This window comes from Mirounga leonina, unplaced genomic scaffold, assembly GCF_011800145.1.
Source record: "Mirounga leonina isolate KUSES-001 unplaced genomic scaffold, KU_Mleo_1.0 Mir_173, whole genome shotgun sequence".
In the NCBI taxonomy this organism is placed as follows: Eukaryota; Metazoa; Chordata; class Mammalia; order Carnivora; family Phocidae; genus Mirounga; species Mirounga leonina.
Genome location: NW_023270447.1, coordinates 20,645,317 through 20,658,710, shown reverse-complemented (window position 1 = coordinate 20,658,710; position 13,394 = coordinate 20,645,317). Strand labels below are relative to the sequence as shown.

The window sequence follows — 13,394 nt, the reverse complement described above, 5'->3', positions numbered from 1 at the left end:
TGTTTACGAAATTTTGCAAAAACAGAATTTCTCCACCTTTATGTGCTAATGTATTTAATTATGCTCTTCATGTCTTGGTCCATAGACTCACAAATTCATTTGAGATTTTTGGCCATTATACCTTTTAAAATTTAGAATTGAGAACTTTTCTTTCAAATTCTTAATACGCTTTGTAAGGAGCTTTTTATAACACTTTAGAATATATTGAGACATTATCTTCAGTATGTACAATGTATATTTGAAATATATTACTGAATTATGAAAAATTAAATTATGAGGAACATAAATTTGAGAACTAGTTAACTAAAAGATTAATACCGTATCTCTATGACACATTTAGTTAACTTTTTTTTATTTTACTGTTTTTTTATTTCGATTCCAGTATAGTTAATATATGATGTTACATTCGTTTCAGATGTACAATATAGTAGAATCAACCATTCTGTACATTACTCAGTGTTCATCATGATAAGTGGACTCTTTAATCTCCTATTTCACCCATCCCCCCAACCCACCTCCCCTCTGGTAACCATCAGTTTGTTCTCTACAGTTAAGAGTCTGTTTCTTGATTTGTCTGTTTGTTTTTTTCCTTTGTTTGTTTCTTAAATTCCACATGAGTGAAATCATATGGTATTTGTCTTTCTTTGACTTATTTCACTTAGCATTATACTCTCTAGCTCCATCCGTGTTGTTCCAAATGGCAAGATTTCATTCCTTTCTATAGCTGAATAATATTCCTGTGTGTGTGTGTGTGTGTACACATATATATATGTGTATCTATCTATATATATACCATATCTTCTTTGGCAAGATTTCATTCCTTTTTATGGCTAAATAATATTGCATTATATATATATATATATATATATACACACATCTATCAATGGGCACTTGGGCTACTTCCATATTTTGGCTATTGTAAATAAACATAGGGGTGCAAATATCCTTTCAAATGGTGTGAGTGTTAAGTGCTAAGTGTTTTTGTATTCTTTGGGTAAATACCCAGTAGCTGGTAAATTTTTGAGGAACCTCCATACTGTTTTCCACAGAGGCTGCACCAGTTTGCATTCCCACCAGCAGTACACAGGGGTTCCTTTCTCTCCACATCCTCACCAACACTCGTTTCTTGTGTTTTTGGTTTTCACCATTCAGACTGGTGTGAGGTGATATCTCATTGTGGTTTCGATTTGCATTTTCCCGATGATGAGTGATGTTGAACATCTTTTCATGTGTCTGTTGGTCATCTGTATGTCTTCTTTGGAGAGCTGTCTATTCATGTCTTCTGCCCATTTTTTAAGTGGATTATTTGGTTTTTGGGGTGTTGAGTTGTATCAGTTCTTTATATATTTTGCATGCTAACCCTTTATCAGATATGTCATTTGCAGATTATCTTCTCCCATTCAGTAGCTTGTCTTTTCGTTTGGTTGATTGTTTCTTCACTGTGTAGAAGTTTTTATTTTAATGTAGTCTCAATAGCTTACTTTTGCTTTTATTTCCCTTGTCTCAGGAGACCTATTTAGAAAGATGTTGCCACGGCCAATGTCAGAGAAGTTACTGCCTGTGCTCTTTTCTGGGATTTTTATGGTTTCAGGTGTCATATTTAGGTCTTTAATCCATTTTGAGTTTATTTTTTGTATGGTATAAGAAAGTAGTCCAGTTTCATTCTTTTGCATGTAGCTGTCTAGTTTTCCCAGCACTATTTGTTGAAGAGACTTTCTTTTTCCCATTGCATATTCTTGCCTCTTTTGTTGAAGATTAATTGACCATATAATTGTGGGTTTATTTCTGGGGCTTTCTATCCTGTTCCATAGACCTATGTGTCTGTTTTTGTGCCAGTACCATAATGTTTTGATTACTATAGCTTTGTAGTATTACTTAAAATCTAGAATTGTGATATCTCCAGTTTGTTTTTCTTTTTCAAGATTGTTTTGGTGGCTAACTCTGGATTATCCAAGGGTTTGCTTTTTGGTATTTTCTATACTAAATGTTATTTTTGTAATGAACCAAATAAAATATTTGAAAGATTGATTTTGAAAGATGATAGAAATTGAAGCTCAGAATCAGTTTTTTGTTGTAACTTCTTAGCATCACTTGTAAAGTAATGACAAGAAAGAGAAAAGTAAATAAAGTATAAAAATTTTATTTATTTTTACACATTAATTAAATAGTAGAGTTACTATTGCACAGTTTTCTCTATACCAGTCCTTAACATTTTCTTTAGAAGTCTGGTATATCTTGAGTTTGGTCACCATATACAAATGTGGAATTTTAATTTTGCTTCCTAAGGATATCGTCTAATGTTTTATCTATCATCTAGATTTTTTCTTTGCTAACAAACACTTAAATTTTACCTTTTCAGGAATGGGATATGGAGATAGAACAAGCACATTTTGTGGCACTCCTGAATTTCTTGCCCCAGAAGTATTAACAGAAACATCCTATACAAGGGCTGTAGATTGGTGGGGACTTGGAGTTCTTATATATGAAATGCTCGTTGGTGAGGTAAGCACTATAAAATAGATGAAAGAGAAATGAGGAAAGATGATTGAAAGAACAAAAGATGTCATTTATAAATGACTTAATATGTCTCCTGCATAAATGGAACTTAAGTTTTATGCATATTTATAATATACTAATAATTGCCTATGATTCTACCTGTCTTGTACCTCTATACCTGTAACAAAAAGTCAGCTATACATTAGTCAAAATAAATATTACCTTCAGAAAGGGTATCGTAGAATTAAAAGATTAACATTTTTCCCCTCCTCTTTTCTTCAGATTAACTTAAAATAAATTTCTGGGGGGCACCTGGGTGGCTCAGTCAGTTAAGTGTTTGACTCTTGGTTTCAGCTTAGGTCATGATCTCAGTGTCATGAGATCAAATTCCGCATCCAACTCCACGCTCAGTGTGGAGTCGGCTTAAGATTCTCCCCCTCCCCCCACCCCCAACTTGTGTGTGCATGCACTCGCTTGCTCTCTCTGGGTGAAAAAAATTAAAAATTAATTTCTGGGGATAGCTTCATTTTACACAGGAATTGTTACACTTAGGAAACAGTGAGTTATATCTAATAAATAAAGCAACAATAATTGGTTAATCTATTTTGTTATAAACTGTTGGAAATGATAAATTAGAGTGGAATTGGGAAAGGGTAAATATTTAGACAAGTAATTGAAAACCGCTTCGAGGGGCTTGGTGATCTTAGGATGCAAAAAAGAAAAAAAGACCTTGGTTCATTACTTTGCAGTTTTCCCAGCACCAACAGTCTTCTTGTACATTCTAGGTGTGAATAAATTAGTAGCTGAATAAATGATTGACCAAATTATTGAATGTCAGAAATTTCTAAAGTTTTACTCTGTATTGTCATTTAGTGGCACTTGTTCCAAACAAAGGATTTTAGTCTTTCCAAAAGATAGCCCCTTTGGTATGTCAAACTGGAGTGGATACTTAGAAAAGGAGGAAAAGAAATCGCTAATTAAAATATTTACCATGTGCTAGGCACTGTATTATTGGCTTATAGATACTAGCTCATTTAGTTTTTCAGCAACCTGTAATGAGCTCAATACTAGTCTTATGCCCATTTCAAGGTACATAAATGGAGACACAAATAAGTTAACACGCTTTAAAGTCACAGAGTTCTCATGTGGTGGAGCTGGGATTTTTAACTCTGGCTCTCTGGCTTCACAACCTCGCTAAACAATTATGTTTTGCTACCTCAGGGTATGGAATCCACCCAAACTTATTTCTGTTCTTAAGATCAGTGATCCAGATCTGAAAATTTTGACCTCTATCTCGAAAAGCTGTTATACAGCGTTTTAGGATGGGAAGATATATTTTATCCCTAATCCACAGTGGTCTTTGCTTTCTAAGAATGCCAGAAGTACTCTAGATGTTTCCATAAGCTCTGGCATACTTGAACTCCCCCCCACTTTTTTTTTTCTTTCTTTTTCTTTTTATAAAGATTATTTATTTATTTGCGAGAGAGAATGAGATAGAGAGCATGAGAGGAGGGAGGTTCAGAGAGAGAAGCAGACTCCCTGCCGAGCAGGGAGCCCGATGCGGGACTCGATCCCGGGACTCCAGGATAATGACCTGAGCCGAAGGCAGTTGCTTAACCAACTGAGCCACCCAGGCGCCCTTTTCTTTTTAAGTAAGATTTTTGTTGCTTTGATTTTTTTAAATGTTGCATTCATTTATGTATGAGATGTAATTAAGTTACCAAAAATTATATGCTTGCTTAAAATTTATTCCCCATATTAGAGCTGACAGGCAAAAGTATGAATTTATTACAAAATACTACAGAATTAAGAGCCAGTCGATTCTACCTCCTCTTATCCTAAAGTGACTGGAAAACTTGGCGGTAAACAAATGAGGACGCTCTTGTTCTGTACTTTTTAAAAGAGCTTCTAATTGATTAACCTCCTAATTAGTAGGATATAAAAGACAAGGGATCCAGCTCATCCTTCACAATTTTTTATTGCACCTTTGTAAGAGGATAGTTGGGAAAAGAACTAAACTTAAAACTCATTGATATACTTTATAATTTTATAGCATTGGTAAAATTTTAGCAGTAACTTTTAACTGTGATAAAATGAGGTTTGGCTAAAGTTTATGTTTAATTTCTCTATTATTACAAATAATTGAAAAGTCACGGTATATCATGCATTTTCAAATTTGTTTTTGAGATTTGTATTTGTGTTTGTATGGGTTTTGAGGACTGGAAAGACTCCAGGAATAAACTAACTAGGTACTAGGTCTCCTTTCCTAGTGCCAAATGATAATGAAAGTATCAGAGAAGTTTAAAGTATAAACTTAGATACTGGAGCTGGACTCTTGACATCTGAAAAGACCATTGAATTCTTTTTATACCTACTTTAGACACATTTGTTAGCATTCTATTTTTAGTTCTGTTAGCAGAAACAAGGAACTTTAACATCTTAATGAATATGTGGGTATATCTTCACTATTCAGGGAGTTGTAGAGTGACATTTTTTTAAATTCAAAATTGACTCATCAAATAGACAAAAGTGCTTTGGATTACCACTTGAAATTCTGATTGAGAATCCTTGTGAAATAGAATTTTCTTCTCGTTTGCTGCTGTCTCAATCCCAGAAAGAAATTATATTATCCCACATAGTATATATTTCATTTGTCTATTTGATTTATCTATTTTGAGTGTGTAAATAAACTAAGGTTTTTCTTTTTTCCTTTTTTTTTTTTAAAGATTTTATTTATTTATTTGATAGAGAGAAAGGGAGAGTGGGAACACAAGCAAGGGGAGTGGGAGAGGGAGAAGCAGGCTTCCCACCAAGCAGGGAGCCTGACGTAGAACTTGATCCCGGGACTCTGGAATCTTGACCTGAGCCGAAGGCAGACGCTTAATGACTGAGCCACCCAGGCGCCCCTAAACTAAGATTTTGATAACTGAAAAGTTTGAAATTTCCTTAGATATGAGCAATAAGATTGGCAGCTCAGCTTTAGGAAGTTGGGTTCTAAATTCATTTTCATATATTCCTCAGGTCAAAGATCCTTCTTTTTCCATTAGTACTGCTTTCTCACTGGCGGTTATTCATTAATAATTTTACAGGAAGCGAGTAGTCAAACCTAAGTCATCTCAGATTTTGAGGTAATAAGTCTTTTTTCATAGCCACATTTCAACATGGTTGAGTTTATCCTTTTGTGCATCAAATTGTTATACTGAATGTAATTTAACTACTTTTTTTATTAGTATCATTATGAACAACAATTTTAGTACTCTGCTTACTGAAATGCCCTAAGACTTGTTGTATATAGAGCTTATATTAAAAATGCCTAGAAATGTGTGCCTTTGAGTTTAATTTTGTTGGCAGCTGCTTCTTAGTGTAGTCATTATACCTGCGGATCTCTCATTGTATTTTGCTGATTAATTTTCTTTTGACTGAAATTCAAAGCACATCTATATCAGATGTATTCCCACAAACTCTGTGCTGCTCTGGCTACACTTACTACCATATTTACCCATTTCCTTCTGTCTTTCCACAAGATTGAGCTTCTTGAGAAACATGTCGATTATCTAAGTATTTTTCAGTATCTAGTAGGCACTCAAAATACTGTCAGGCCAGATAAATGAATAATGAATAAAATAAAATGGAATGGAATTAAATTAAATTAAAAATGATGTTATATAATATAACCAAATTTGTTATTAAGGTCTGGGAAATAAAGTTGAAGAATATTTCAATGAGAGTATATGGTATATCATCTGGGTAATAGTTCTGTTATGTATCTTTTGTGGCTTCTTGTAGTCCTTGTTTTTTTGGTCTTTTGGTAGTTTGGTTTGTTTGTTTTCCTCAGTACCTGGTTCTTGGTTGTACTTTGGATAGGTGATAAGATTTTACAGTACTGAAATTCATTTTGACTTACTCGAAGATATTTCTTCTAGTCTCCCTTTCCTGGTGATGATGAAGAGGAGGTTTTTGACAGTATTGTAAATGATGAAGTAAGGTATCCAAGGTTCTTATCTACAGAAGCCATATCAATAATGAGAAGGGTAAGAATTAATGATTTACAAACTACTTAAATTTCTTACATTGAAGGACATTTCTCAGGCTTTTAGAAGTTTTCACTTCATAGATGTTGCATGGTTTAGACAAACACATACCAAAAGAACATCTAAATCTTTGCAGTTTATGAGATGGAGTCACTGGTTTTATTTTAACTTTTATATGTTATGTTGTGTTAGCTATTAAGAAGAAATCCTGAGCGGCGCCTTGGAGCTGGTGAGAAAGATGCAGAAGATGTAAAAAAGCACCCATTTTTCCGGGTAAGTGTGAAACTTTAAAATTTTTTGTGAAACTAGCAATTAGGTGTAGGAAACTAAACTGGTCATTTTATATTTTGTAATCCAGCTAATTGATTGGAGTGCTCTCATGGACAAAAAAGTCAAGCCGCCATTTGTACCTACCATTAGAGGACGAGAAGATGTTAGCAATTTTGATGATGAATTTACCTCAGAAGCACCTATTCTGACTCCACCTCGAGAACCAAGGATACTTTCAGAAGAGGAGCAAGAAATGTTCAGAGATTTTGACTACATAGCTGATTGGTGTTAAGTTCCTAGACACTGTGAAACCAAGCAAACTGACTCACAAGAAGACCTCTTAACAATAGCAACCCTTCATTTGCTCTCTGTGCCACCAGTAGCTTCTGAGTTTTTTGTTTAAACACATGAAGATTTCTTTAAAAGTACTATTCTAAAACCTTCTTGAAAGTGGCTTCTTAATGTATTTTCAACGTAAATCTGAGCACTGGAAACAGTTTCATGGAGTTTAAGTGGAATGAACATCGGCCATGAAAACCTATCACAAATGAATACTTTTGGATCAATAGTCTATTTTTTAAAAAAAAGGAAAAAAAAAAACACTCTTCCACAGTCCCTAGCTATGCCTTAAGTGGAAGGAAGATTAATCATTTCACTTCATTTTTAGCTATATTTTACAAAAAGAACAAAAGGACTTGGGATGCTATTACTATTTACACTTAGTAGTTCTGTTTGAATAAGGCAAATGCGCTTATTTTTTTTTACTGAAATTACTGTAATATCAAAAAAATGTAGTTTGTGCACATTTTTTGGCTTTAAAAAAAAAAACAAAAACGAATTGATGTCTTGTTTTATAAATTTTCTATATTAGGAGAAAATTTTTATCGCCTTATCTTTACCAACCATGTAACAAGCCTCATAGCTTTCCAACAGAGCTACTTGCCAAACAATTTTTTGTTTATTAAACCATGCTGAAACAAACAAGAACAACTAAACATCAGCATTTACTTAAAATTTTAAGAATGAGGACTTCTGATTAGCCTGAAACAAGATGCTGTATTACCTGTATGCATTCCCAAAGTCTAGACACTTGATACGTTCAATCAGACCTTCTTCCAAAATCAGTGAACTAATTACTCCTTTTTTGATATTCATTGTACATTTATCAACCCAGTTTATCTTGTTCTTGTGTCTACTGTAGAAGGGAACTATATCTGTTAAAACATAGGGATTATCATTGTATACATGCTGTGAACATGTATATGTGCAAGTTGTAATGTATTCTGTGTTGTAGGTTTATTATTTAATTTCACCACTTCATCACTTTTGTACAGTGGCCAAGCAGACACCTCAAACTCCAGCATTTACGTTAAGTGCATTTGTACATTTTAGGCCACTGGATCCAGATTTTATATTGGCAGTTACTGAGGGCAGAAGCAATATATTGTAACAGAATGTATAAATATTTTTGATAAAACAGTCTATATTTTATAAAAACTATTATAACACTAAAGCTGTACCTCAAAAGTCTCAAAAGTAATTTGATCAAATACTTTTTACAGCTTTTCAGAGGATCCATTTGTGGCTTTTTTATGCTCTTATAGGAAAGTCTTTTGGCAAGCCATGACTCTTCCACTTGCCTGGAGTTTTTTGGGTTTTTTGTTGTTGTTAGTTTTTGCATTCTTTTCCTCCTAGTCTATGACTTCACTGTTTTCCTTAATTCAAAAATAACATCCTTGATTCTGTGCTGAGCATGTTAGGGTCATCCTATCTCAGGAATAGCAAGTTGTTAACTAACCATACTGAATTAACCATTTAATCGCAATGATCTCATGTCTTAAAAATTGTTCAAATTTAAATTCTATGAGAAACATAAAAGCACATTGATTTATAGAAAGTTTATAAATATTTCAGCCTTGCTAGGGTGTGTTGGCATGTTTTTGTGTACTCTGAGGACAATTAAAATTGTTCAGAGATAATTCATACTTCCTTCCAAATTAATTATAACCCAGGATTCTTTGGGGAAAAAATCTTATAGAAACAGGGAGCAATATGTTTTAAAGTTATTTTAAAATGCCAGTTAACCTCCTTGTTAAAGGACAGTAGAGGATCTTAGCTTAATTGTCTGGCTTTAATTTACACAGTGTTAACACAACATGAAAAAAACACTACTTCTGAGGTACAGTCTGCTCACCATTTCTGGTTCTCAAATATGCATAGAAAGCAATGTCTAAAATAGGCTTTTAGAATTAAAAACTGACATAGCATTTTGTAACTACACAGTGTACAGAAATTTTTTTTTAATTGAAGTCAATCACTAAAAAAAATTAGAGGGCAGGGTATATCACACAATTAAGCTGAAGAAAGCACTAATATTTTCTGTAGTTTTAAATATATATATATATTTTAGATTTTAAAATTTTAAACTATAGAGTGTAAATATATTTTGCTATTACTGTATGTGTAAGTGACTGCTCAAGCACTTTGTAAGGAAATTATTAGTATATTTTAGAATGGTACACTATGCATTCAGATGAAATGTGCCTTTATGTCATTCTAAGAAAAAAGTGTTTTGCAGTCATAAGTTACCACAAATGCACAAATTAAAGTTTAAATAGATTATAATTTGTAACTTTGGTTTTAAGTATTATTTCCCTTTGGAAGCTTCCTGTTGGTCAAAATATGTATTAGCTCTGCTATATTCAAGATCTCAAAGACTAACTTGGCTTAGCTTTCTTGCAAGTGCTTTTTGTTCTGGTAGGGCAAAATCTGATTCAGAGCAAATTGTCCACTTCACTGGTAGTAATGGGAAAAGTTTGCATTCTACCTCGGTAATATCAATGGCATCTTTTATTCAGTGGATATTATAGGATGCCTTCTGTGTGCTATATACTGAGAATATAAAGATGAAAAAAAATCAAAGTCTTAATAAATGAAAAACAGTGTGCATTAAAATGCAAGCACCAGTAATATATGTAGCATTCTCTTGTTTGAGGTTAACTTTATTTTAGGACCTCACCTTTCAGAAAACAGGTAAATGAAAACAGAATGCTAGACATTTTATAGGCATCTTATTCAAATATTGCAAATGGAATATTTTGGGAATATAAAATGATCCATGCTATCCCTATAACACAAACTGAGGTCACAGTGGAAATTGTCATATGTTGAGTAGGCGAAAGCTGCATTATAGATTCAAATCTTAACAGAATTTTTACAGGTATTGTTGATCTTCCCAAAGCAACTGAGGGTGAGTATGAGAAACCCAAAGGAACAAATACCAATTCATGGATCATAATCTTAATTAGAAATCTTATTTACCTTCCAGCTATCTTTTGAAATCTAAGGTATTTCTGAGATACTAGCCTTATATGTATATAAATATATGTTTTTATAAACATACATATATAAATATATACATGTATAAATAGAGGTAAGTTTTTAAATAACTTGTGTCAGAAATCTTGCATTATTTCCACTTCTAATATCATGAGTAAGCTCCTAAGACCTCCAATAAGACACATAATTTGAGGCACTGCTGGTCTCATTAAAGGCAAGAGTGGTGTCTGGCAATCCCTCACCCCAAAACAGACACACTTGAGCATGAATCTGGATAAGCTGGGGCTTTAGCACCTAAGAATTAAGTGTTCAATCACAAAAATGAGCACTCAGAAGTTAGGATTGGAAGCTGAGTCCACAGAGTAGGCCAGAGAAGTAGGAAGTTGGAGAAGAGGGTAAGAGCCAGAATGGCAAGGAACTAGCTTTGGGAATGAAGGCATTCAGAAGAATTGAGTTTGCCAAGGATGGATTTACTATAGCAACACCATTATGAGAATAACAAACCTTGCAATAGCAGTAGAACTTAACGTTTTGTGTTAAAATCCTTGAGAGGAGCTCAAGTTTTAGTTTGCAAGTCACTGTTTTTATACCAGTAAAATCAAATGCTTTTTGAAGAAAGCTTCTCCAGAATGGGAACATAGGACTTCCACAAATTAAGATCAAGTAATACACTGTTAAAGATCACCAAACACATGAGAGACAGCAAACTAACTCGAATGAGCACTCACAAAGTAGCAAATTTAGACATCCCCTTCAAAAAATTGCAAATATTTGAATTCTCAGATATAAAATATAAAATTGCTATGTATAAAATGTTTATATACCTAAAACTACCAGGATAAACAAGTAAGTGAAATTTTAAAGAAATTAACATTTTTAAAATCCAATAACGAAAAATATAATTGATCAAATTTGAAACCGTGTTGGTTAACAGCAGATGAGACAGCTGAAGAGAGAACTGAACAATATATCTGAAAAATTAATCCCAAATAGATAAAAAGATAAGGAGATGGAACATATGGAAAGAAGGTTAAGAGATAAGGAAAATGGAGTTGAGACCCAAGAGGACAGAATGGAAGAGAGATGGTATTTGCAGAGATAATGGGCTGCGAATTCACCAGAGATTTAAAAATATCCAGGAACCAGAATATTCTCCGTAAAGGATAAATATAAATAAGTGTATGCATAGAACCATTGTAATGAAACTGTAGACCACCAAGACAACATCTTGAAACTACCTAGAGAGAAAGGACTAACTTGTCTATAAAAGAAAGACCTAAAAGCTGACTTCTCAATATTAACAGTGGAAGTAGTGGAATATTCTCTTTAGAGCATTGGAAAACAAAATGTCAGCCTGGAGTTGTGTAGAAAGTGAAATTAGTTTAAGAGCAAATGAAAATATTTTTTAAAGGAGGGTTTACTCTTGAGGGTCCTACTGTAAAGGAAGTGCTTCAAGAAGAAGGAAAGTGATCCCAGAATGATGATCTAAGGCCCGAAAAGGCTGTGAGAAAATGGTAAACACTTAGGTAAATCAAAATAAACACAACTCAATAAAACAGTTGACTTGTTTGTTTGCTTTAAGTCAACAAATTCCAGACAACAGTAGTAAGACAGTTGAGATAGGGAAGATCAGAGCTGAAGTATTCTGTTGTATTGTTGGGTTGTCAAGGTATTGATTAACTTTAGTTAAATGTACACCATGAAATGTCTGGAATATTCATGAAAAGAATATAGTGCATATAAATTTCAAACCAAGAGATAAAATAGTAGAAATAAACTCAAATAGACCAATAATCACAATAAATGTAAATGGAACAAACTCACTAGTTAAAAGTAAGGTAATCGATTTTAAAAAGAAAACCTAGCTTTGTAACATTGACAAAAAGATATATCTAAAATATAAGTAGAGGAGTTGAAAGTAAAAGTATGAGGAAAAATACACAAAGTGAAAACATACCAAGTTAAAGCTATGGTAGCTCTACTTAATATCAAAACCAATTTTAGACCCATCATGAAAAAATATCACCAAGAGTAGAGTGTTTCTACATTATGATAAAATATTCAACTCAACCAAAAAGATATACTAATTCTAAGCATGTATATGTATTTAATAAAATAGTCCCTAAATACAGACTAAAGCAGAAATTGATAGAGCTAGTAAAAAATACTTAAAATATACCCATCCGGTTGGAAGATTTCAACTTGTGTTATTGGATAATAGAGTTTTTAAAGAGGAAAGATAATGTTTGAACAAAACAGCTTGATCCAATGGATATTTATAGAATTCTGCATCTGGCAATTAAGAGATTCCACATTCTTTTCAAGAATACATGGAACATTTGTAAAAACTGAGCCATAAAACAAATCATAGAAAATTACAAAGTATAGTAGTACCAATTATGTTTTCTAACTGATTAGAACAAATAGATTTTAATAGATTGGAAAAAAATGTTAAAATACCCTTTAATGGCTCAGAGAAAGAAACAACGGTGGTCATTAAATGCAGCAAAAATGGTTCTTGCAGGGAACTTTGTAAACTAAATCGTTTTTTAGAAAAAGGAAGGTTAAAAATTTATCAAATTGCTCAGCTTAAGAAGAAAAAGAACAGAATAACTGAAAGTAAACAAAAAAAAACAGTAAAATAGAAACAAGCCAAAAGCTTATTCCTTGAAAATTCTAACAAAATACACATAGCTCTGAAAATATGAAAAATGAGAGTAGGTATAAATGCTATTATTTATAATTAAATGAAAATAACATACAAGATTTTTGTAAGTAAAAAATACTATCAATATATGCAAATAAATATGAAAATAATAGAGATAATCTGAAAAATAAAATACTAATCTAGAAAGAAGTTAAAGAGTGAATCTCATCAATTAAAGAAATAAAAGCAGAAATTAAAAGTCCACAAAGAGTACACTGGATCCAGATTGTTTCACAAGGGAATTCTTCCAAACTTTCAAGGAAGAAGTTATTTCAAGCATATAGAAAGTTCTTGAGATAATGGGGAAAAGTTATGGTTCCTAACTCATTCTGTGAAGTCACTATAAACTAGAAAACAAAATATACAAGGAGAGTATGTTACTGGCAAATTTCACTCAAGAACACTGGTAAAACAAAATACTATCAAATCAGATTCAGTGATGTATAAAAATGACACTATAAAATGGGCTTATGCTCATAATGCAAGGTTGGCTTGATATTAGAAAATCTGCAATTGTCATATGCCATATTAACAGACTAAAGGAGAAAAAG

The 13,394-nt window shown here is 32.8% G+C and overlaps 1 protein-coding gene across 1 annotated transcript in view; it reads left to right on the top strand.

Moving 5' to 3' along the window:
* PKN2 (protein kinase N2) overlaps positions 1–12,570 on the top strand; it is a 141,080-nt gene extending 128,510 nt beyond the window's left edge. Inside the window, exons 19-22 of the mRNA XM_035018111.1 lie at positions 2,360–2,502; positions 6,420–6,527; positions 6,720–6,800; positions 6,886–12,570. Of these exons, the coding sequence (XP_034874002.1) occupies positions 2,360–2,502; positions 6,420–6,527; positions 6,720–6,800; positions 6,886–7,089 (536 nt within the window). The 3' untranslated portion in view covers positions 7,090–12,570. The remainder of the gene's footprint in view (positions 1–2,359; positions 2,503–6,419; positions 6,528–6,719; positions 6,801–6,885) is intronic.
* The last annotated feature ends 824 nt before the right edge of the window (positions 12,571–13,394 follow it).